Source organism: Ranitomeya variabilis, chromosome 8, assembly GCF_051348905.1.
Source record: "Ranitomeya variabilis isolate aRanVar5 chromosome 8, aRanVar5.hap1, whole genome shotgun sequence".
Lineage (NCBI taxonomy): Eukaryota > Metazoa > Chordata > Amphibia > Anura > Dendrobatidae > Ranitomeya > Ranitomeya variabilis.
The window spans coordinates 184,676,109-184,701,102 of NC_135239.1; the positions used below are offsets into that span (position 1 = coordinate 184,676,109).

At 41.5% G+C, this 24,994-nt stretch overlaps 1 protein-coding gene across 3 annotated transcripts in view; it reads right to left on the reverse strand.

Annotated features, from left to right (window-relative positions):
* BICD2 (BICD cargo adaptor 2) overlaps positions 1–24,994 on the reverse strand; it is a 103,560-nt gene that overhangs the window by 11,975 nt on the left and 66,591 nt on the right. For all 3 annotated transcript variants that reach the window (XM_077278267.1, XM_077278266.1, XM_077278265.1), the window contains exons 3-4: positions 3,197–3,349; positions 515–955 (exon numbers count right to left, since the gene is read on the reverse strand). In XM_077278267.1, the coding sequence (XP_077134382.1) occupies positions 515–955; positions 3,197–3,349 (594 nt within the window). The remainder of the gene's footprint in view (positions 1–514; positions 956–3,196; positions 3,350–24,994) is intronic.

A 24,994-nucleotide genomic window follows, 5' to 3' on the forward strand; every position in this document is an offset into this window, starting at 1 on the left:
CTATTCAGACCACAGTGTATTGTGGCTTTATATTTTTTTACGTTTCCATTTGTAACTCATCTTAACAAATGCTTATATAATTTACTTACTGGTGGTGTCAGGCAATGGGTCTACTACCCACATATAAAAAATTGTCCAGTTCTCAAAATAACAAAAAGGGGCCTCATCAGGAGAGCATAGCACAACTCATGTTCCACCCATGGTACTCGCACTTGTCTACTACTAGAAGAGTTCCAAAAACTGTGGAATGGGCATGATGCCCTGACCTCCGTCATGCCTGGTGGTGTAGATGCTAACACAGAAGTCATAGAGAGCCGCAGTAGCGCAGTCACTCATTTATCCACTGAACGAAGCCTTACCAGTGGACATGGCAATGGATCAGGGAACCCCCATTCTGCAGGTCCCTGCAGTGAGACTCACATGTATTACACAATAATGTCTACAAAACCCATTTAACTCCATAGCATAGCAGTGGGCTTGGTCCTACTGATGTGGTAACATATATGGCATATACCTGCATCAGTTGTTGTTTGAGTTTCTGTATTTCAGAGATATTCAGCTCACTTAGCAGATCTGAAACCAGACTTGGCGCTGGATCGTTCTTCTTGGGGTTGGACACTTTATTATCAGCATTCATCTTGATGACTCCATTATGCTCGAAACCATTCACAATGTCATCATTGTTGGGCTCTGTGATTTCGTCACTGAACTTAAGCCCATCCAAGGAGAAGTTTAGGTGGTTGCTGAACATGGAGTCGTTGATGTTCATATAGTGGGACAGCTCCTTTCGCAGGTTGTTTTTCTGTTCGCGTTCAGTCTTCAGGGTCTCCAGAGATTCTTCCAGTTGCCTTTCTGAAATCTCTTTTAATCGGATGGCATCTTCGAGTTGGCTGTTCAGGAACTCCGTCTCTTCCTCCAATCTTTTGATTTCATGTTTGAGACCCTCAAACTCCACCTAGTGACAGACCATAAAGAAGATATCAACAATCTCTGAATTATTTATGCTATAATTATAATATAAATGAATGAGATTTCAGAATATCCACTTCCACTCATAACACATCTTCTAAACATTGAAGCATGAAGACCAGTTATTGATTGACTACACAAGAGAAAATAACATTGGGATAAGTGCTTTTTGTATCTGCTATTCCAGAAGGTTTGACCAAGATCGTGATGACATTAGCCCCTTCTTCTGAATCTCCCTCTATTTATTAGAGAGAGGAGCCATGTCCGCCATCCTTTTCACCGATATGGGATAGCATATGTCTAATTTCAAGCAATTCCGTTTAATAACTCCAGATCATCAAAACCCTTCATTGGTGGAATCCGTAATCCGAGTTCACCCCCTAATTCCTCGACATTGGTTTTTAGCCTACAAAATTGCCTATAAAAATATTTTGTTCAAGTCTTTTCAAGTTAACATAAATGGTGCCATTTCTATTCTGCTAACAGCTTCTGAATTTGCCCATACTTGCCAGAATTTTATAAAGATTCCTTACCTAGAGTTGAGCCAAGAAAAAAAAAACTGCAGGACTCTGGTACGGCGGCCACGTCAGCAGTCTATGGCTGCCATACCAGATGGATGAGAATCTGCTCCTACCTTCCTCCTCTTCTGTTTTGTAGGCCCAAAGCACCATCATCGCAGATTCGCAGGACTCTGATCCAATGGCCGTTAACTACAGACGAGGGTCCTGTGAAACATTTTGCTCTACTCTACCCTTAATTGAATGATTTATGTTTATCTAAAGACTGAACTCTACCGAAGTCTGCTTCATACATAGAACATGAAGGTTAAAATTTGCCAAAATTTGGAGCCTTTTTTTTGTTTGTTTTTAATGTCTGACACATTGTGAAAACCCAATAATAAATCCCCATCATTGATTTCTTCGAGTGGATGGAATGGTTATGTACATATACAACCCAGTAAGTTTTGTACTGTTTTGCCCGAAAAATGGAACTGGAATTGAAAAGACACACGTTTATGTGCAAAAATTTAGCTACCTTTAGAATTTTTACACCAACTTTTGTTGCGTCTTACTCCAGTGAATAATGGGTCAAGAATTGGTCTATAACACCAGTCTTGATGATCCCTCCCAAGTCTTTTTATTATAGAGTATACATACCTCCGTCACACAAAGTTATGACTAGACCAATCTACAAGTTCTTTACTTCAATTTTATTTTATTCAAGCCAACATTGGTGCAACACAATTATCCCTAAAGACCCCCATAAACAAAAGAGCAAAGTCATCCAACCCACATGAGTGGCGCCAAACAACATCTTACATGTTTAGTGGTCTCCATACTCTACTATTAGAGACAGTATCAAGGGGATAAAAAAAGGATTGGGCATGCTGAATTTCATCATACCCGATCCTTTTGCTCTCAAAAGGAGATAACCCATCGCCAAAAATGTCTGACAGCAAATTATTTCCCTCTGCTTATTAAGAACATGTTCAAATATTCACGTTTATGCAGTAGTCGAGAAAGGTCGGACGCTCAGCCATGGAAGGTGTATAGACAGGATTAAACCAGCCTTGCAATCCATTCACAGCCATGTGCATCGGCCTTAACCTCTATACACTGTATATTAGAATCTTGTTTAAAAAAAAACAAGTAGAGAAATATCATCAGAATCGTAACATCCTCAATTCCATAACAATAAACTGTGACATCTTGCTAAACACTATTTTGCAAAACAGAGCCAGGAGTTCCTCTTATTTTGTCAAAATTCTAAAATTAAAAACCTGAATATGAAAATAAAAAAAAAGTCAGAAACTATCCAAAAGACAAATATTCTGAAATCTAAAACTACACATACAGTTAAATGCCTAATAATAAAATACTGTAAAATACATAATAACAGACTGTTTGGGGATTTCTAATATTATATCGAAAACAATGTTTGCATAAAATAACTGTTCAAACCAAGCACACGGTGCACCCTTGCTGAGCAATTAAATTCACCCTTCCACCTACTTGTTTTCCATCTATCTCCACCCTGCTAGTTCCTGTAAAGTCAGAGTAGTCAAACAAGGAGAAGCGGGATGGAAAGAGATGGAAAAGAAGTAGGTGGGAAGGTGCTTAAAACTCCTTGGCCACACCAAGGGTGCACCTCGTGTCAGTGCTTGGTTTGAACAGTTGTTTTGTGCTGACAGATTTCCTTTAAGTGCACAGACATTACTATTACTAACCTGATTTTGCTTAAGAACCGAAACTTGCTTCTGCAGAGAGATGTTCTCCTCCTCCAGCTCGGTATAATCTTGGAGTAACCTGGCTTCTCGGAATTTGTACTCTTTGATGTCATCACGTAGGCGAGCTCTTTGGGCCTCCACATTTTGATTCAGCTGAAACGATATAGAAGCACGGTATTATATAATATGGATCTAATGTATAAAATAAATGCACTATACTGCATATATAGGTCTGCGCAATATTACACTCCAGGAACATTTCCCACAAAGGTTGCATTGTTCCAAAGGATCTCGCTTGCGCATGTCCATTAATCTGATCATTCCACATAGACTGACAGTGATCATCTGATGGAACAGGTCATCTTCTCAGAAGCAAATTGTTCTCAATCTGAACCGTATATCAGGTTAGTGAGGCTAAAAGATGAATATATACTATACATGGAACAAAGATTCTGCGAGTCCTGAGTTGTGGGACCACAGCTGTAAAAGTAAGCAAGGACTGTCTATGTGCCTTATCCATGTAAGCTGTAAGAGTGAAGCTCTGTTGTTTCCTATTTACGTTTTTTTGAATAGACAGGTTTATCTTCATTACCATTATGTCAGCACTATATGTGCTAGAACTTCCTTTTCCTCACTTTCACCCATAGTCTGCCTAATTTACCAATAGCTTGCTTGCCTTGAACTTCAAGCTATTCTCTCTTTTATATCTGTAAGATGTTTCACAGACAGGAGAGCAGGAGCAGAAATGAAGCAGACAGGAGAGCAGAAACCTGAACCTACTTCCTGTATTTTGGAGATGGATTACACTTGACAACAGGCAGAGGACAGCAAGTTTTACATAAGGTAGTTATCTAGCGGCTGGGACTGTTGAGTCATAATTTTTTTGGGACGTATGGCAACACAAATTTCTAAATAAAATAATTTGCGGAATTTCAATTTATTACATCATCATATGAAATCACGGTGATTGAAAAGTACAGTGATCATTTCATGTAGCAAAATGACAAATATCCATGAAATGCCATTCTTATAAGGCTTTTTTTCAACCAAAAGTGGGAAATCAGAAGTAAACTATTTCTTCTAAACGACGTATAAAAAAAATTGGACCATTAAAGTTGTAAATGGAAATAAAAGGGGAAGAATAGATAAGGGTGTTACATATCCAGCAGATTAGCCGAGGAGATACGCAGACATGTGATTATTAGTTCAGCTCTCGGGAGCCGGTTACATTCCTTTCCGACTGCCAGAAAAACAGAATAACTGAAAAAGAAGCTTCATTTAAGTAGCACAACAGGGAATGAACGAAAGTGCCCCGATCGCTGTTACTATACTCGGAGGTCAGCCCCACCTCTAGAATCCCGGGAAGGGGTTAAATAATACATTTCTCATTTCTCTTACACCACTTTTGTCATTGACAGGTCCTCTGCCCTGGCCTTCGGTTCCTGGTGACTGGTTTCACAGTCATGAATTTCAACATTGTTTTTTTTTGGGGGGGGGAGAAGGTAACCAATTTGATTTACACATGCGCCGCCTCAGATCCAATCACTGTGTATGGGACAGACAACCCTATAGGCAATGAATGGAGCAGAGGGCGACAAGGTGGATGACAAGCATCAGGAGAATGTATGAGCCACCCAACTCCGTGGGAACTATTTTTTAGGACAATGGAGTTCCTTAGCTTGTTTTGCTGCTGCAGACATTACATGACCGTCCTCTGGGTGTCAGCAGAATCTGATGGCGGCTCGGCGATTATTCATGCAGGTAATAACTGGGTAAATAAGAGTTGTAAGGGCTGCTTGTCGTGAATAAGATTTCTATTTACTCAGGCTTGAATAAAAAGGGCTCCGGTGTAAAGACGGATTACACCGGACAGAAAAGATTTTGTCTGGAAAATCAGTTAATACAATAGGCAAAGTCTAAGTCAATATGGTGGATTATGATATCGGAATTTTCTTTTTTGAGTAAATATTGACACATGCTCAGATCATTTGTAAACGACACAATTATAGGATACTAGATGGTGGCCCGATTCTAACGCATCGGGTATTCTAGAATATGTATGTAGTTTATTTATGAAGGTTTCAGAATATTGCAATGAATATACAGGATTCGGCCGGCCGGCCGCGACCAATTAGCGAAGCGTGGTTCAAATCCCGTGCCAATTCGCGTGGGATTTGAACCATGCTTTGCTAATTGGACTGACTGGACGGACTGCGCCTGTTGCTGATTGTTCGCGGCCGGCCGGGACAAATCAGTGAAGCCAGGGCCAGCTGCAGGTTTTTGAGGGCCCCGGGCGAAAGTCTCACAGCCCACGTAGCATATAACACAGCCCCCGGAGTATATAACACAGCCACGTAGTATATAACACAGCCACGTAGTATATAACACAGCCACGTAGTATATAACACAGCCACGTAGTATATAACACAGCCACGTAGTATATAACACAGCCACGCAGTATATAACAGAGCCACGCAGTATATAACAGAGCCACGTAGTATATAGCAATGTGGGCACCATATCCCTGTTAAAAAAAGAATTAAAATAAAAAAGTTATATACTCACCTTCCGGCGGCCCCCGGATCCAGCCCAGGTGTTTAGCGATGCTCCGTTCCCAGTAATGCCTTGCGGCAATAACCCGTGATGATGTAGCGGTTTCGCGAGACCGCTACGTCATCACGGGTCGTTGCTGCAATGCATTCTTGGGACCGGAGCGTCGCAAGGAGCGGGAAAGGCTGCTGCGGATGCCGGAAGGTGAGAATATAATGATCTTTTAAATTATTATTATTATTATTTGTTTTTTTAATTATTATTTTTTTAATATTATATGTTTTTACTATTGATGCTGCATAGACAGCATCAATAGTAAAAAGCAATTCGCGGCCAGACTGTGCCTGTCGTTGATTGGTCGCGGCCAGCCGGCCGCAACCAATCAGCGACGCGGGATGTCTGTGACAGACAGACGGAAGTGGAAAACAGACAAACAGACAGAAGTGGACATTAGACAGATATATATATATATATATATATATATATATATATATATATATATATATATATATATATATACATACAGTATGTACAGCCAGGAACTGAACACACCAACAGCCAAGCAGAGTGCCAGGTTCACCGAAGCGAACTGCTGCTCAGCATGTTTCCAATCCCCCCAAATATCCTCTAGTGGGGCATTCTGGACCAACTCATCCTAATCGGGCAACCGGTTGAAGCAAAACAAAATTAACGTTGGCACAGTACGCCAGTAATGCGCTCATGTATTCACAACCTTGCATACAGACTGAAATCTCACCAAATCTCCATTAGGCCAGGTCAGCAGACTAGGAGACTCTTCCCTAGCCAAATCAGATCTCCTGCTTTGCACCCAAGAGGGGCAAAACTCTGAAACACTGTCAGCAAATGAGTTTCTGGTTTTACTTCTTATCACAAGTCATATGGCAAGGCTCGATATTGACTTTCAGGATTGCTACATCCAAAAGGTGGTGCCAGAGATGAAGTCCTCTTCCTTCACAAGAGGCCATTTGCATATTCAGGAAACAACACGTGTGATCAGACTCCGACCCTTTTTTTTTGTATCAAAGCATCTAATGAGCATGTGCAAAGTTGATTGTGAAGGGAGGAGGATGAGGTCAGCTGTGAAGTCGCCTCTTTTGATTTGGTGGATCCTGTATTATCAGCTATGAACAGAAATGTTAACTGTCATTGTAATCCTACATCTGCTGATAAGAATACAACTGTAAACTCTTACTGAAAGGACAGGGAGGAAGTTTAAAAAGTGTGAAAATTGTAAATTCACTAATTTTTCTCTTAAGATTATAATATGAAACAAAAATCCATTTAAAAAAAAAACATTCATACAAAATCCTAGAAGTCATTTTCTGATAACTTCCTGTTAATTCCATTACAATTTAATCTCATGCGGCCCTACATTTATAAATTAAATATAAATTGGACAAATTACACTACTTAGTAGTAAAAGATATTAGAACCACTGCGCTACCCAAAGAGGAAGCAACAGAGAAAATTACTTACTTAATAGGGAGTCAGTTCGTGAATATAAGGGCCACCTGTTCCTTTAGAAGGGGGGTTGAACCTGGATGTGGTAAAAAACTAGAAGGGACAGCGTAAAGTCAGTGAATTAGGTATGGGCAAGATAGTACAAGTGGGTAGTACAGGATATTATATGTACACACTTACTTAGTCTGTGAGGCTAATTATGCGCTACACTGTAAGGTGTTCCTTTGTGGATTCAGATACTGGTCCTTCCACAGGTTTAAGAATTATTTCTGGAGAGAAATAGTATATAGTATATTATAGAATATGGGTCCCCTAACTAACCTCAACCTTATAGTAGTAAGGATATTGAACCACTTACTGTTCATATACAGCTAGGACGGCTGCACCTGAAGTGCCTGCTTGCCGCAGTCTGATGGGTTGATACTAATAAGGAGAGGGATAGGGTGGAGCTGTTAGCTATCTGTTATATTACGAACAGACTGTCCTAAGCTTGTAGACCAACTAGAATTGCAAATAAAAATGTCCGTTCACTCACCCTATGATTGCTTGAGGTCAGCGCTTGTGCGTCCTGTTTGTAGCGCAAGTGCCCGCCGGCAATTGGTGGTGCAGAGTAATACCAGGAGTTATCCTGAAGAGACTCGTCTTGGCGAGAGCGCAGGAGCGCGGGAGAACACCAGCGTCTCGCGTGCCCCGGCCGGAAGCAGCGCTGAGAACGCGGTGAAGGATTGGGGGCGGAGCTGATGTGACGTCACACAGAGAGTAAGGACGGGAGCGTGGTGGAGACAAGCTGCCTACGCGTTTCGAGGGTTAGCTTCCCTCTTCGTCAGGGCTATGTCTCCACTGTAGAGATCCGTCCTTAAATAATTGCCTGATTGCCAATTGAGCGCTCCTGGAGCTTCCAGCCTCAATTGCAATAACTACGGCCTAGAGTTTACACCTACTATTAGCAATACCAGCGTTAATTTTTTGGACCTGACTATTTGTGCAGAACAGAATAAATTAATCACTAAGGGCTTCCATAAACAAGTAGACTCGAACAGCTACATCCATATTAGTAGTTGTCACCTGCCAGTTTGGCTTTCAAATATACCAAAAAGCCAATTTCTGAGAATCAGACGTAACTGCACGGAAGTTGAGGATTACCGTAGGGAAAGTGATTACTTGGTAGCACAATTTGAGGAAAAGGGGTATGATATATCCACTCTAAATAAAACAAGATCAGAAGTAGAAACCATGCCAAGGAACTCTTTAATTCACAAAATCACAACTACCTGTAATCCCCCTACTATACAGGAACAAATAGGGCAAGTCCCAATAATAACGCAATTCCATTCAGGCCATAGGCGTTTCATAAACATCATTCACAAGCATTGGCCCATTTTGAAGGGGGATAAATGTATTGGCAATCTGTTACCTACAAAACCTAAGTTTGTCTACACCCAAGCACAAAATTTGGGACTCTTACTTGCACCAACTACAAAATCTGTAATTCCTACCAAAAATCCTAATAACAAAAAACAGGCACTTTTATTTGATCCCAAAACGAAACTACAAGGTTTTATACCATGTGGAAAATGTACATGCTGTAGACGTGTCTCTAATAATAAAAAAGAGATCCGCACCAGCTTTAAGGACGCCAACGAAGTATATGAATATCCCATTTATGACCATATTACTTGTCAAACCACAGGGGTTATTTATATACTAAAATGCCCGTGTGGAAAGATTTATGTAGGCCGCACAAAAAGAAGGTTGATGGATAGGATTAACGAACATTTTAATAATATCAGTAAGGGGTTTATAGGACATCCATTATCCCGACATTTTTTGGAACAACATAATCACTCCATCCGTGGAACATCCTTTTGGGGCATTCAAGTGGTCCCACATAATTCTCGAGGGGGGGACTATATTAAAGCTATGTCTCGGGTGGAGTCCAGGTGGATATTCACCTTAGATAGTTTGGCCCCGACGGGCTTAAATCAGGAAATAGAACTATATGCTTTTTAGTATGACCCCAATCAAATCCCCCCCCCCCTCCCTTCTTCCTTTCCCCCCCTCCCTTCTTCCTTTCCCCCCCCTTTTCCCACCCCCTCCCCACCCCATTACACACACTAGCATAATTATGTAAGTAGGTGATGTGATTGGAGATTAACACTATTACAATTTTAATTTTTTAATTATTTATCTATTTAATTCCGGCTAATCCTTTTAGGTTTTAATTAATAAATATAAAGGATGGCCAGGTGTGACATTTGACTAGCTCCACCTTTTATTATATATTATTCTCACATTCTTTTATATATTTTTGGTGTGCTTTTATCACGTTATCAAATTTTAATTAAAAATTAAAAATTAATTTTAATGATTCTTGTGTGCTCCACACATAGCAGTTTTTTAATTTATAAATTAATAAAAGTCTTTTTAGCATTTAGGCCATTAATTAGTGATATGTATAGGAGCATTTTATGTTTATGATTATATAGAGCTCTAGGTTCCTTCTTATGACACTATTCCATAGCTCTGGATCGACAGCAATAGATAATAGTCTACTATCCGGCAATTCTAAACTTAAACCATCAGGCTAATTGATGATCTAGGAGTAATGAATGAAAGCAATTAGCTTCAACTATGGTGCCAATCATCAATCAGGAGCTCCAAGAGCGCTCAATTGGCAATCAGGCAATTATTTAAGGACGGATCTCTACAGTGGAGACATAGCCCTGACGAAGAGGGAAGCTAACCCTCGAAACGCGTAGGCAGCTTGTCTCCACCACGCTCCCGTCCTTACTCTCTGTGTGACGTCACATCAGCTCCGCCCCCAATCCTTCACCGCGTTCTCAGCGCTGCTTCCGGCCGGGGCACGCGAGACGCTGGTGTTCTCCCGCGCTCCTGCGCTCTCGCCAAGACGAGTCTCTTCAGGATAACTCCTGGTATTACTCTGCACCACCAATTGCCGGCGGGCACTTGCGCTACAAACAGGACGCACAAGCGCTGACCTCAAGCAATCATAGGGTGAGTGAACGGACATTTTTATTTGCAATTCTAGTTGGTCTACAAGCTTAGGACAGTCTGTTCGTAATATAACAGATAGCTAACAGCTCCACCCTATCCCTCTCCTTATTAGTATCAACCCATCAGACTGCGGCAAGCAGGCACTTCAGGTGCAGCCGTCCTAGCTGTATATGAACAGTAAGTGGTTCAATATCCTTACTACTATAAGGTTGAGGTTAGTTAGGGGACCCATATTCTATAATATACTATATACTATTTCTCTCCAGAAATAATTCTTAAACCTGTGGAAGGACCAGTATCTGAATCCACAAAGGAACACCTTACAGTGTAGCGCATAATTAGCCTCACAGACTAAGTAAGTGTGTACATATAATATCCTGTACTACCCACTTGTACTATCTTGCCCATACCTAATTCACTGACTTTACGCTGTCCCTTCTAGTTTTTTACCACATCCAGGTTCAACCCCCCTTCTAAAGGAACAGGTGGCCCTTATATTCACGAACTGACTCCCTATTAAGTAAGTAATTTTCTCTGTTGCTTCCTCTTTGGGTAGCGCAGTGGTTCTAATATCTTTTACTACTTGGTTGTTTTTTCTAACAGGGTCGGCGCAGAACCTGTTGTAACCACTTGCAGCTCCCACAGCCCCCGTAACTATCCTTTCAGGTGACTAGGCGCCAGTGTACATATTCTTTATAAATTACACTACTTAATTGCAGAAATCTTCTAAGTTGTTCCTCAACTAAATAAATCTTCATCGCTTGTCGTCTTGTCCAAATTTTTAGCAAATTTGTCAAAGTTTGTAATTGACAGGCTCCTATTGAAACATCTCCACCTTTTTCGTCCATTACTGGACCTCCCCGAATGTTCTTTAGCGTGTCAGGGTACTATATGGCGAGTATATAAGCATGGCGCCCCTTTAGATTATGGTCTTAGATATGCATGGTAGCTACGGCTTTACATGGTCTGAAGATGAGATTGGCTACAAGTTTTAATCCAAGGGCAAAAAAAAAAATATAAACACAAAAAGCACAAATTGCAAAAAATTAGGTAGAAGAAATACCAAATTGGCAATCTTTCAGCATCCATACAACTGCAACATAAGGACCCAGCGTTACAAGCCCAGGACAATGACCATGACTTATGTCTGATCGTACAATGTGCCATGTAATCTCAACACAAAAGAAGCAGACATTGCCCCAAAAGTGATTTACATACAGCCTGGGCCGAGCCGGACAAGTAATCCACGCACCAACAATGGGGTCATTCTCTCTTGGGAAGTGTGGCAGTAAATATAGGCGACAGATGCCAGCTTATTACACCCAGCGCTAATGAGGGAACATTCATACATGGATGATGGATGGGCACAGCTTAGCCGCAGTGGGCAAAACAACAGTATTCCCATTGTAGTTGAAATGATACATGGTGGAATATTCACCAGGGACACAAGCCGCATTCAGGTGGGAAGACGGGCTCAAAACAAAAGAATGGTCCAAAGGGGTTGTCCGGGAAAAACAATATTTTTCCCAAAGAACTGGATATGTAAAACATGCTCAACTACCGTCACCCGCCTGGATCCAGCGCAGGCTGCTCTATGGTCTGTGCAGAGATAGGAAGGGGTAATGTCCCCGGACCACCAACCACCATCGCAGGGCCAACGGCTGGTGGGACGCTGACATTGCCGAAAAAAAGGAACAACACAGTTCATATGGACTCAAGTTCGTGCTTTTTTACCCATGGCGTCCATTTTTTTTCCAGACGGGCACAAGAACTAATCATGAAGTACCAAAAAATGTTCATTTCAGCTCTTTTTGTGACGTTTGACTCCATTGAGGTTTCCATCTGAATGTCCAAAACTAGAAAAATGAATTGAGTCCATATCAGTGGTAGATGATAACTTGGTCATAAGTAGGAGCAGATTTAGGGTTCCTGCAGACGTCCATGAAGAACGGTCCAAGAGTGGACTGGCTGCGGGACTCTCGACTTCAGTGTGGTTTTGAGGCAGTCACAATTAGGTCAGGAGACCTGCGGCCAGTCTTAGCGTTGCGGTCCGTTGTTGGACCACGTTGCCCGGACATCTACATGAGCCGTTAGACCGTCAGGAGGTCCTCGTGCATGTAAGATTTTCTGCCAGTGATGGGAAATTGGTGGGCAAACGATAATAAACTCCATAAGGCCAGCTGAAAGGAAAAAATAACACACCGTACTTTAAATGTGAACACATTTTAATGAAGCTTTTGGTAAGAAAGTGGTTTGGTACGATGCCATCTTTTTTGTTAGTTTGTTATTGTGGTCCAATAGCCCCTGCCGTAAGTGAAAGCAGATTTCACATTTACAAGCCTAAAAATAACAGGGCCCGTGGGGCCTAAGCTTTACAGGCAAGAGTCCCCTCCTGGATCTACAGGACGCTTTCTAGTCTCCGATGTGTGGAGGCCGATCTGCGATTCCAGGCCTTGTTTGTTGCATTTCATAGAGGTCTCCAGGACTTTATTCGTCATCTACAAGGCACAGATCTGTGAATGCTGGAAGAAATTCAGCTTGGTTTACCATGGCTGGAAATGGTCCAAGCACTTTGCTCATTCTGAGAAATTCGAAGAAGAAAACAACTAAGGAAATGATCATATGTAAGAAAAAGAACCAATATAAAAGTTACACACATTTTATATACGATTTGTTAGGCCCTTTTTTGGGGCTTTGTGTGAAATTATATCCAAAAGGCTTTTTTTTCTCTACATGCATAAATACATGCATAATTGACCCCTAACGAAGAAAAAACCTTTCCGAAACGCGCGTCGGGGTGCGCACACACTCAAGACCAGACGGACCTTAAAGGTATATTCCTCCTACCAGCTCACTTATTTTTGATCTACCTCAGAATGTTTACTGGTAAACCTACCCCTATTGAGCACTAATATATATAGCCCCATATTGAGCAATGATAGATACTTTTCCCTACATCTTTTGCACTTATTTGGTTTTGTTATTTATCACATTGCACTTTATTCCTATATGGAAACAATCAAATACTGTTGCACTTTTTTGAAGTTATTTGCATTTTTGCACAATTTATTGGCACTTTAAGCATTCATTTTTTTACGTATAGAACCTTTTCTATTGGAGATAATATATTACCTATTATACATTATTGCTTGGGTCTAATTAACCATCTTTGGTCTTGGAATATATGAAATATATATTTTATCCTTTTATTTATATTTTATACTTAGTCTGGCATAATATATCATTCCTTTGTGTGCACACTTTTAATAATTATTTTGTGTATCATCTGTCACTTAAATAAAGACAATTTTAAATTATCACCTTCCCTGCCTGAGATTTTTCCTATGGTCTTCCATTGTGTTGATGTTCTCCATGCATAAATACAGTATAACACACACACACACACACATTATACACACACATTATACACACACATATATACATCTAATATATAAAGCTGAATGTGTGTATGTGTGTATGTATGTCCGGGATTGGCATCTGAACCGTCGCAGCTACAGCCACAAAATTTTGCACAGTCACACGTCTGGACCCCGAGAGCGTCATAGGCTATGTTGTGAGGTGAAATTATAACCCCGCGCTTTCCAATTCACCAAACAATTTTGCCCCTATCTACATAATGGGGAAAAAGTGAAAGGAAAAGTGTTGGAGGCGTCGCAGCTCCAGGCACAAAATTTTGCACAGTCACACGTCTGGACCCTGAGAGCGTCAAAGCTATGTTGTGAGGTGAAATTTTAACCCCGCTCTTTCCAATTCACCAAACAATTTTGCCCCTATCTACATAATGGGGAAAAAAATGAAAGGAAAAGTGTTGGAGGCAAATTAACAGCTGCCAGATGTGAACAAGGGGGACTTAAAGAATGAGAGCGATGGCGCCAAAGAGTATATACTGTACAGTTGCTAAGGTGGGGCCCCGACATGGGATATGAACACACACCACCACGGGGATATGAACACACACACAAAATGCGCCACACACTACCACGTGCTCGAACACATATACCACCCTCAGCACACATTTCACCACACATACACCAACCTCGCCACATAAAAGTCGAAACACAAAAGTCGCCGCTCAAAACTCGCCATGCGCAAAACTCTCCACGTGCAAAACTCGCCACACGCAAAACTTGCACACGCGGAAAAATTGCCACATGCACAAAAGTTGCAACACATGCAAAAGTTGCCTCACACAAAACTTGCACATACTCAAAAGCCACCACACATAAAACTCGCCACGCGCAAAACTTGCTGCACACAACTTGCTACACTAACCTGTCACATGCAACTCGACACACAAAAAGTTGCTACACACATGTCGCCACACAAAACTCATCGCACAAAAGTCGTTACATGCATGTCGCCACACGCAACTCAACACGCACAACTTGACACACGAAACTCGCCCTAAAACACACACAAGTCTGGTATTATCCTTCAAAAATAAAAATCTGATTAATAAGCTGACAAACTACAAGAGCAACAAATGTACCATATAGGAATCCGGCAGCTGTCAGTCACATGACCAGTCTATTATGTGTATGTGTGAGCTAATATATACTGCCAGGGGGTGGGCTTACTGTTGGCTGGGGATTTATCAGGCTGCCAATTTAGCTTACAAATACTGAGGTAAAAATACTGACCAAATAACGTGTGAACGAGGTCTAATACAGGAGGAGATGACATACAGATATATACTATATACAGGAGGAGATGACACATAGGTATATACTATTTACAGGGGAGATGACACACGTATATACTATATGCAGGAGGAGATGACACACAGATATATACTATGTGCAGGAGAGATGACACACAGGTATATACTATATAGAGGAGGAGATGACATACAGGTACATACTACATACAGCAGGAGATGACATACAGGTATATACTATATACAGAAGGAGATGACACACAGGTATATACTATATACAGGAGCAGATTACCTACAGGTATATAGTATATACAGGAGGAGATGACATACAGGTATATGCTATGTATAGGAGGAGATGACATACAGGTATATACTATATACAGGAGGAGATGACACAGATATATACTATATATAGGTGAGATGACACACAGGTATATACTATATACAGGAGGAGATTACATACAGGTATATACTATATATAGGAGGAGATGACACACAGCAGGTATATACTATATACAGGGGAGATGACATACAGGTATATACTATATACAGGAGATGACATACAGGTGTATACTATATATAAGGGAGATGACAAACATGTATATACTGAGGTGAAAATGAGAGGTGTGAGGTGAAAATGAAAAGGTGTGAGTGCAAAATGAGAGGAGTGAGGGAAAATAGTGGAGTGATCGGAAAATGACAGATGTGAGGTCGAAATGACAAGTGTTAGGGGGGAATGAGAGGAGTGAGGGGGAAAATGAGAGGTGTGAGGGAGAAAATGAGAGATGTGATGGGAAAATGAAAGATGTGATGGGGAAAATGAGAGGCGTGATGGGAAAATAAGAGAAGTGAGGTGCTATAACTAACCACAGATATTTACTATGCCCAGGCAACGCCGGGCTCTTCAGCTAGCTTAGATTTACAATCTCCATGCTTTTCTCATGGTCAACTTTATGTGGCCTGTTCAAGAGTTGGAACAGCCAAAAATCTGTTTGTCTTTGCACCTGAAGGAAAAACTAAGAATGTCGTTTATCAAAAGGCTCTCGAATAAGTAGTAGAAGATTACTTCACATTACTTGGCCAATTTAGTTAAATCTGTGTGGAATATCTCTGGTGTTGAAATATATGTTGTAAAATGCTTCTATTAGCTTAGTTTTTGCCTTTTAATAATTACATTTCTATCTATTTGTTTTGTGTTTTTTTTGTGCAAAATAAATTTTTGTTAACACATTCTATTTTGCTAACAGCAGTTATTACCCCGGGCGAAGCCGGGTAGTACAGCTAGTACATATATAAAGACACACACACACACATTATATATATTACACATACATACACAATTACATTACATATATATATTACACATACATATATATATATATACACACACACACACACACACATAATATATATTATACATACATACATACACACATATATACACATCAGATACATATTACACACATGCGCATTATATATATTATACACACACACATTATATAATATACACAGACATACATACACACATATCTACACATCAGATTACGCACACAGCTCCCCTTACTGTAGGTGAAAGTCAATGTCAATCTCTAGAGGCATGGCTCGCACTTTCTCACCTAAATCACTGTCCATGTGTAACTACTTTTCAGCCATTATGCCGGTAACTATTGACCAGATGACTGCAGCACTTGCACAGCGATGGTCAATCATTTCTGCTCATTATACCGGCAATATCTGACTTACGGCCTTACATAATCTAGCTGTATCGCTCTCCAGACCCATGGCACAGTGACACGGGATTTCTTACTCTTACAGGTTTCGTAAGATATAAGATGAGTGCACACTAGCACTCACCCTTTAATCTTATCTTCACCTAATATTACAATTAAAACTGAGAAGTACCGTATATAAGGAAATCTTCTCTAGTCTCGGTAGATCAGCTACGTCCCCGTCTGGCGCCTCACTGTACTGCATATGGCTATAAAACAATTGCAGCTGTATATAGAGGTGTTATCAGTCATTGTACAGGAGGAGGAGGTGAGCTGTGAATCACCTATTGTGAATGGTGGATCCTGTGTTATCTACTGTATATAGAGGTGTTATCAGTCATTGTTCAGGAGGAGGAGGTGAGCTGTGACATCGCCTATTGTGAATGGTGGATTCTGTGTTATCTACTGTATATAGAGGTGTTATCAGTCATTGTACAGGAGGAGGTGAGCTGTGACATCTATTGTGAATGGTGGATCCTGTGTTATCTACTGTATATAGAGGTGTTATCAGTCATTGTACAGGAGGAGAAGGTGAGCTGTGACATCATCTATTGTGAATGGTGGATCCTGTGTTATCTACTGTATATAGAGGTGTTATCAGTCATTGTACAGGAGGAGAAGGTGAGCTGTGACATCTATTGTGAATGGTGGATCCTGTGTTATCTACTGTATATAGAGGTGTTATCAGTCATTGTACAGGAGGAGAAGGTGAGCTGTGACATCATCTATTGTGAATGGTGGATCCTGTGTTATCTACTGTATATAGAGGTGAAATAACAGAATCCGAATACATGGCAAACAAATTCGGAAAAAAAGTACTAGTGACTATATGGGAAAGTAACCCGGATTGTAGAATTCATCGCTCCAAACATAAATATCAAAAAAGGGAGAACCAGGAGCCAGAAGTATAAATATATAAAAAGAATCTTTATTAATGCACAATATAAAAATCAGGACATAGGTGCTAATGCCAAGCATTCCACAGCACTACATAAAAGGGGAAAGAAAACGGCCCCAAAACCAATCCACCCCGAAGCTATGCACAGTAAGGGCATAAACAGTAATAAGCAATTAGCCCTATATAGTGACCCCTATAACAAAAAGGGGTACAATGCAGCGGTATGGGCAATGGGCACAGGAATGAGATGACTGTCAGTAACCGGCAAACAAAGTTTGAGGCAAGTGCACTAATACATCGTATTGAATGGCCCAGACAGAGACGCACAAAATGTGAACACCATGCTTACCCATGCAGAGGGGGGAAGAGGAGAAGGGATCCCGCCGGTGGATAGCCCCGACGCGCGTTTCGCGGCGTACACGCGCCGCTTCCTCAAGGGGTTCACATTTTGTGCGTCTGTATCGGGGCCATTCAATACGATGTATTAGTGCACTTGCCTCAAACTTTGTTTGCCGGTTACTGACACAGTCATCTCATTCCTGTGTCCCTTACTTCCCATGCGATTACTACTCTTTGCTATGCAGTGCCCATTGCCCATACCGCTGCATTGTACCCCTTTTTGTTATAGGGGTCACTATATAGGGCTAATTGCTTATTACTGTTTATGCCCTTACTGTGCATAGCTTCGGGGTGGATTGGTTTTGGGGCCGTTTTCTTTCCCCTTTTATGTAGTGCTGTGGAATGCTTGGCATTAGCACCTATGTCCTGATTTTTATATTGTGCATTAATAAAGATTCTTTTTATATATTTATACTTCTGGCTCCTGGTTCTCCCTTTTTAGATGTATATAGAGGTGTTATCAGTCATTGTACAGGAGGAGGAGGTGAGCTGTGACATCACCTATTGTGAATGATAGATCCTGTGTTATCTACTGTATATAGAGGTGTTATCAGTCATTGTACAGGAGGAGGAAGTGAGCTGTGGCATCATCTATTGTGAATGGTGGATCCTGTGTTATCTACTGTATATAGAGGTGTTATCAGTCATTGTACAGGAGGAGGTGGTGAGCTGTGACATCACCTATTGTGAATGGTGAATCCTGTGTTATCTACTGTATATAGAGGTGTTATCAGTCATTGTACAGGAGGAGGTGGTGAGCTGTGACATCACCTATTGTGAATGGTGAATCCTGTGTTATCTACTGTATATAGAGGCGTTATCAGTCATTGTACAGGAGGAGGTGAGCTGTGACATCACCTATTGTGAATGGTGAATCCTGTGTTATCTACTGTATATAGAGGCGTTATCAGTCATTGTACAGGAGGAGAAGGTGAGCTGTGACACCACCTATTGTGATTGGTGGATCCTGTGTTATCTACTGTATATAGAGGTGTTATCAGTCATTATACAGGAGGAGGAGGTGAGCTGTGACATCACCTATTGTGATTGGTGGATCCTGTGTTATCTACTGAATATAGAGGAGTTATCAGTCACTCTACAGGAGGAGGAGGTGAGCTGTGACATCACCTATTGTGATTGGTGGCTCCTGTGTTATCTACTGTATATAGAGGTGTTATCAGTCATTGCACAGGTGGAGGAGGTGAGCTGTGACATCACCTATTGTGAATGGTGGGTCCTGTGTTATCCCCTGTATATAGAGGTGTTATCAGTCATTGTAAAGGAGGAGAAAGAGCACATGAGCTGTGATATCACTCATTGTGAATTGTGGATCCTGAGTTGTCACAGATCACCTTCTACTCTGTATAATGACAGATAACACCTCTATATGAAGCAGATAAAGCAGAATTCACCATTCACAACAGATGATGTCACATTTCAACTCCTCCTGTACAATGACAGATAGCATGTCTATAAGAAGTGGATAAAGCAGAATCCATCATTTACAATAGGTGATGTCATAGCTCACCTCCTCCCGTAAAATCATTCATGCCTCTAGATACGACTAATGACACAGGATCCACTATTTTGATAAGGTGATGTTACAGCTCACCTTTTACTCCTCCCTTCATAGTAACCTTTGCCCAGATTAGAACATGGTCAGTTTATAAGCTCAGAAGACATATAGGTTAAGGCTCCTTCTAATTTTATTTATAACCATGTGGCCAACAGGAACTAGGAGTCCTAAATTGCGCTTGATGAGCAGGGTGAAACTGAAAAGATTTTCTAAATAGATATTTTTATTTTTCATATGTATCAAAATCTTTTGCAAAAATGTTTTTTAAAAGAGGACCTATCGCATCATATGTTCAACTCAACATGAAAAAAATTGGTGGAAGGTCCTATTTAACATAAAAAGCAACATTTTAAAAACTGAATCATTTTCTGATTCCCTCTAGAAGGAACCTGTCAGGTCTCTTACCTTTACAAATCACTACTACAACATTATTTATTCCAAATCTTTGTTCTAATAAGGTCTAGGTAGGAATGTTAGATATTTTGTGCATGTGCACAACATGACAGCGAGTCTACAATGACGGGGATTGTATGGCGGATGTGAATCATGCCTGGAAAGGCGCGATTAGAGGGTCCGAGCCAGGACTAGACTGGGGGAAGAAACACCTTGCCGGACTAGTCCGATTTCCATATGCCATGCAGCAGCTTAGCAATGTTATTAAGCCCATTATAAGACCTTATGAGAATGTTAATCAAAAAAAAATGTGGTCATACCCGGTCCAACGTCATCTATCAGGGTAACATTATACACTGAAGAAAAAACCTAGGGCTGCTTTGATATATAAGAATGGCCAATGTCAGGCCTGAACTCAGAAGTAGCTAGAACGCACACATCCCCCATCCCACCACGTCGGACATGCCGCCTGTTGCCCATCATTTGCTCTTAGTAGCTTAGCACGGACATATGTGCCGGTGAGCAGTTGCTCAGACAGACGGGCAAAGCATGCTGGCATCTGCGGATCAGAAAATAATAAAAGGGTTTAATCCCAGCCACAATTCAGGAGTGGAGGAAAAAATAAATAAACCACAAATAAAGAAAGAAAAAAAAACAAAACATCTCAACCCTAGGTGGGGTTAAAAGTAACACAAATATAAACTGCCTGCTGCTGATTCACTTGTGAAATGAACATATTAGCACAGCAAAGACAAAGCCAAAAACAACGCAGACAATAAGGAGGCTGTGTGTTCAATTAGCTCTTCACTAACTATAATGAAAACCACGTGGATGGCTCAGTACGGTCTCAAGAACTGCTCGGAAAGATCGCAAAACACAACAGTCAGCGGTGTTACATGAAACGCGTGGACCCTGATGCCATATCTCCAATAAGACCCTAAACTGTCACGGCTTTAGTATTGGTCTTCTCATATAGAGGAAAAGGAACTTTTGGGTCCTTCCTAGGCTCCAGGGTCCAGGTGCGACTGCAACCCGTGTACCCACCATGGTTACACCCCCGACAATACCAATAACAGTGGTGACCAAGGAGGGAAAATGGCTGTGAAATGCGTCATGCAGCACTGGATTTTATTTTAGCAGTAGACAGGATTGATCTACACAGTTGCATCCAACAGGGAGATGTGGAAAGTAAATGACGCAAGAGATCAGGCGCTGACTCGCATATCTGATACGTGTGAAACTTTTTGATAATGTTTCCCTTCCCTGTTGGTAGGAGACGGGGAGAAGTACAGCTGCGGCGTCTACATGACTCACACAATGAAATTAGTTAAGACTGAAGTTTTCAACTTTAGACCATGACATCATTGTCATGCTCTCAGCAACTGCACCCGCCAAATTCCAGCACAAGTCTAGGAGGGGGGAGAAGGGCTCATGAAGAGGTAGTCCATGAGCCAAGAACCAAATTTGACGATATCGGTACCAAGCGGAGTGACTAATTCTCTTTGGTATTTTTAGGTAGATGCATGTCTGTAGTTTATTTTTTGATATGATAGCCCTTACATATACGTAGCTTATTAACCCCTTCAGCCCTAGGCCTATTTGTACCCAAGTGCCTAAGCCAATCTGACCTGTGCCACTTCATGGGCTAATAACTTTGGAACGCTTTCACCTATCCAAGCCATTCTGAGATTGTTTTCTCGTGACATATTGTACTTCACGTCAGTGCTAAATGGGAGTCAATATATTTTACCTTTCTATATAAAAAAATGCTAAATATTCGGAAATTTTGGAAAAATCGGCAATTTTTTAACTTTGAAATTCTCTGCTTTTTACAAAAATACTGATACCCCCCATAATAGTTATTAATTTACACTCCCCACATGTTTACTTCATATTGGCATCATTTTGAAAATGAAACCTTATTGTTTTACGACGTAATAGGGCTTATAGTTTTATGCGCAATTTTTCACATTTACAGCAAAACCCACTTTTCAAAGGACCAAGTCACTTCTGAAGTCACTTTAAGGGGCTTACATAACAGAAACCACCCATAAATTACCCCATTTTGCAAACTACACCCCTCAAGCTGTTCAAAACTCATTTTTAAAAACTGTTAACCCTTTAGGTGTTCCACAGGAATTTTAGCATGAGCCAAGAACCAAATATGACGATATCGGTACCACCCGGAGTGACTAGATGTAGTATTTGTAACAAAATTTAATCCAAGTTATGTAAATACACACTGAACATGTCATGTGCATATATATATATATATATATATATATATATATATATATATATATATATATATATATATATATGTTACTCCATAATATCTTCAACATCGGACTCTGAATCTGACTGTTGTTCTACTGGCTCGTCTTCAGTACCCTTGTTCTGGCATGTCTGTAATCTGCACATGTCTGTGCACTTCAGGCCATTGCTGAGGCAAGTACACTGAGGAAGTTCACATGACCGCACACACTTGCAGGACAGTAGCTGTATAATAGCTTCTGGTGCTGGTGCCCCTTGCATCCACTTGACAACAAGCTTTCCGTCGTTATCTATCATCCAACCGCAGTCTGTTGGGTTTGCAACCCATGGCTGGCTCTGCAGACTTCTCCTCCAGATCGCAGCCTGGTAGTTTGCACGCAGTGCATGCATGAAAAGGCAGTCCTGGCAAGGAGGGAGTTGACTTGACTCTACCACTCCACGTCTGGCACAGAACAGCTGATAACGGAGCCTGTTTACCTCAGTTGTTTGGGTAGTTGGCAGGTACATGTGGCAGGTGATTTCCTGTAACTTCTCAAAAAGTTCGGTAGACACTTCCCATGAACGACCAACTTCCTGAAAGGCATCCTGGTATGTCTTGTTCATCTTCAACTGCTTGAGTGTCGTCATCTTCCCACGGCCAGCGAATGCACTGACGGTGTCACAGCCTGTAAATGCATGCATACCAATCAATGAATCACATACGCTGCCTCCCAATGTTCGGCTCAGAGTGGTGATATCCAGGAATCTTGTCCGGTTCTGTGTACCGCATTTCTGGAACAGGTGGGATGGGATTTTGTGGCACATGCCCAGACACAGGACCATGACATCAGTATCCTCCGAAGTGATGATGACCGACTTGTAACCAGATTCTGCTGCATGAAGAGCATGGAGAAGGAGGCGTGTGTCTGCTTCTTCTTGATTTGACTTAAGGTCAGCAGCCTCTTCCCACTGTTCTTTGGTGATCTTAAAGCAGAGCTGCTCACATGTGACATACAGCTCCTTCTCCTCAAGCTTCTCCCTGTGGTGTTTCGCCTTCCATTCTTCTACCAGAAACTTTATGAGACTTGCCTTGTTGGAGGAACTACTTAGAAGCTTTTTCCACTGCTGGATGTTGTGCCCATGTTGAATGTTCTTGAAATGGATCCCTGTGCCTTCATATCTGTTGACTCTTTCTGTATCTTTGATGGATGTCTCCTTGTAGACGTCAAAGACAATATCAATGCGCTTGCTCTTAGCACCCTCATGGATAGCGCGACTCATTGCTGTGCCTGCTAGCTGGCCAAATGTTGCATTGTTTCCCTTCAGTTTCTGAACCAGGCTCATCCCATCAATGATGGTTGCAGAGGGCTCGGGGATCACTTCTGCAGGACGAGCATTCCTCTCCAACTCCCTTGCGAGGGCAGCCTTGTTGGTCTTGCGGATAGACCCATCACCATTGGCAAGTGCCCATGGCAATGGACCCAGGGGATGAGTCAAGACATCACTCATTTGTAGCTTTCTGTTCTCAGCTACAAGTATCATCTGGCCAAATAGGTTTCTGTCAGCCTTCAAAATTACCTCCTTGCCAAGACCTTGTCTGCGTGTCTTCATTTGGATGTTAGAGAACGTTTTAAGTTTGTTCTTCGTCATCTTGTCATGAAACAATGTAGTTGGCTTATCGGTACCCAAACGCTCATCCTTGAATGTTTGATATGCATCCTCTCCTATACTGTATGCCCCTTGAAGGTCTTTGGCTACATCTGGTGGTGCTACAGTCGCTGTTGACAAACTGATAAGTTCACCATTATGCTCTTTGTTGAAGGGGTTCACCCAACCTGTCTCCAGCAGTTGAACGAAAGATTGGACATCGGCTTCATCTCTTCTAATCCTAGACACCTGTAGGTCTGAATGGCTGAAGTCAGTATATTGTTGGCCTACCAGGGCCCTCAGCTGCCTCAAGTACATACTGCGGTACTCTGATGTCAGGTAGAACCTGGAAACAGCTCCAACTTTGAGGCTGAAGCCTTTTGTGCCCCCTGGTGTCTGGGTGTCTTTGTTGATTGTCTCTTCAATGGTCTGGTCCACAGGAATTCGTCCAAAAGGATTCTTGCTACCGATCTGGACCGAAAAGCCACCTTGCATGAAGTATTCATGGACCTCTGGGTGTTCTATGGGCAGCCGAGACATTGTGGCATAGTAATAGGTTAGGTATCGGGCATAGTTGACCTTGTCATAGGCAAAACACCATGGTATCATCTGTCGGATTGCTCCTAGGTGAAGCATCCAGTTGCCTTCTCTTGAAGCTCGAACCAGGGCCAGCATGGTCTCGACCATGTCCAAGTATGACATCCAGAATGCTGAGAGTTGTTCATTTCTGAGGGTCTCAAGATAAACTTGAAAGAGCTTCAGGGTAAGTGTGCAAGATTCATTATCCAAGAGCTTTTCGAAGGATCCCTGCGACACACTGATGTTCAGCACAGAACGTGTATGTGTCAGTGTGTGTGCGTGTGTTGGGGCACCTCAGGGTGTCTTCAAATGTGACATAGCCCCCTAGATTTCTTCCAGTAAAATTTGCACTCCAAAAGTCATTTGGCGCTCCTTCCCTTCCGAGGCCTGCCGTTCCCCAATACTGCAGTGTACGACAACATATCGGGTGTTGTTGTGTTCGGGAGAGATTGGTGAACAAATAGTGGGGTGCATTTTTTGCTGGTACACCTCTTAAAAATAAAAAAATGAGCCTAAAATGACACCTTCATGTAAAAAATGCACTTTTTCCATTTTCTCA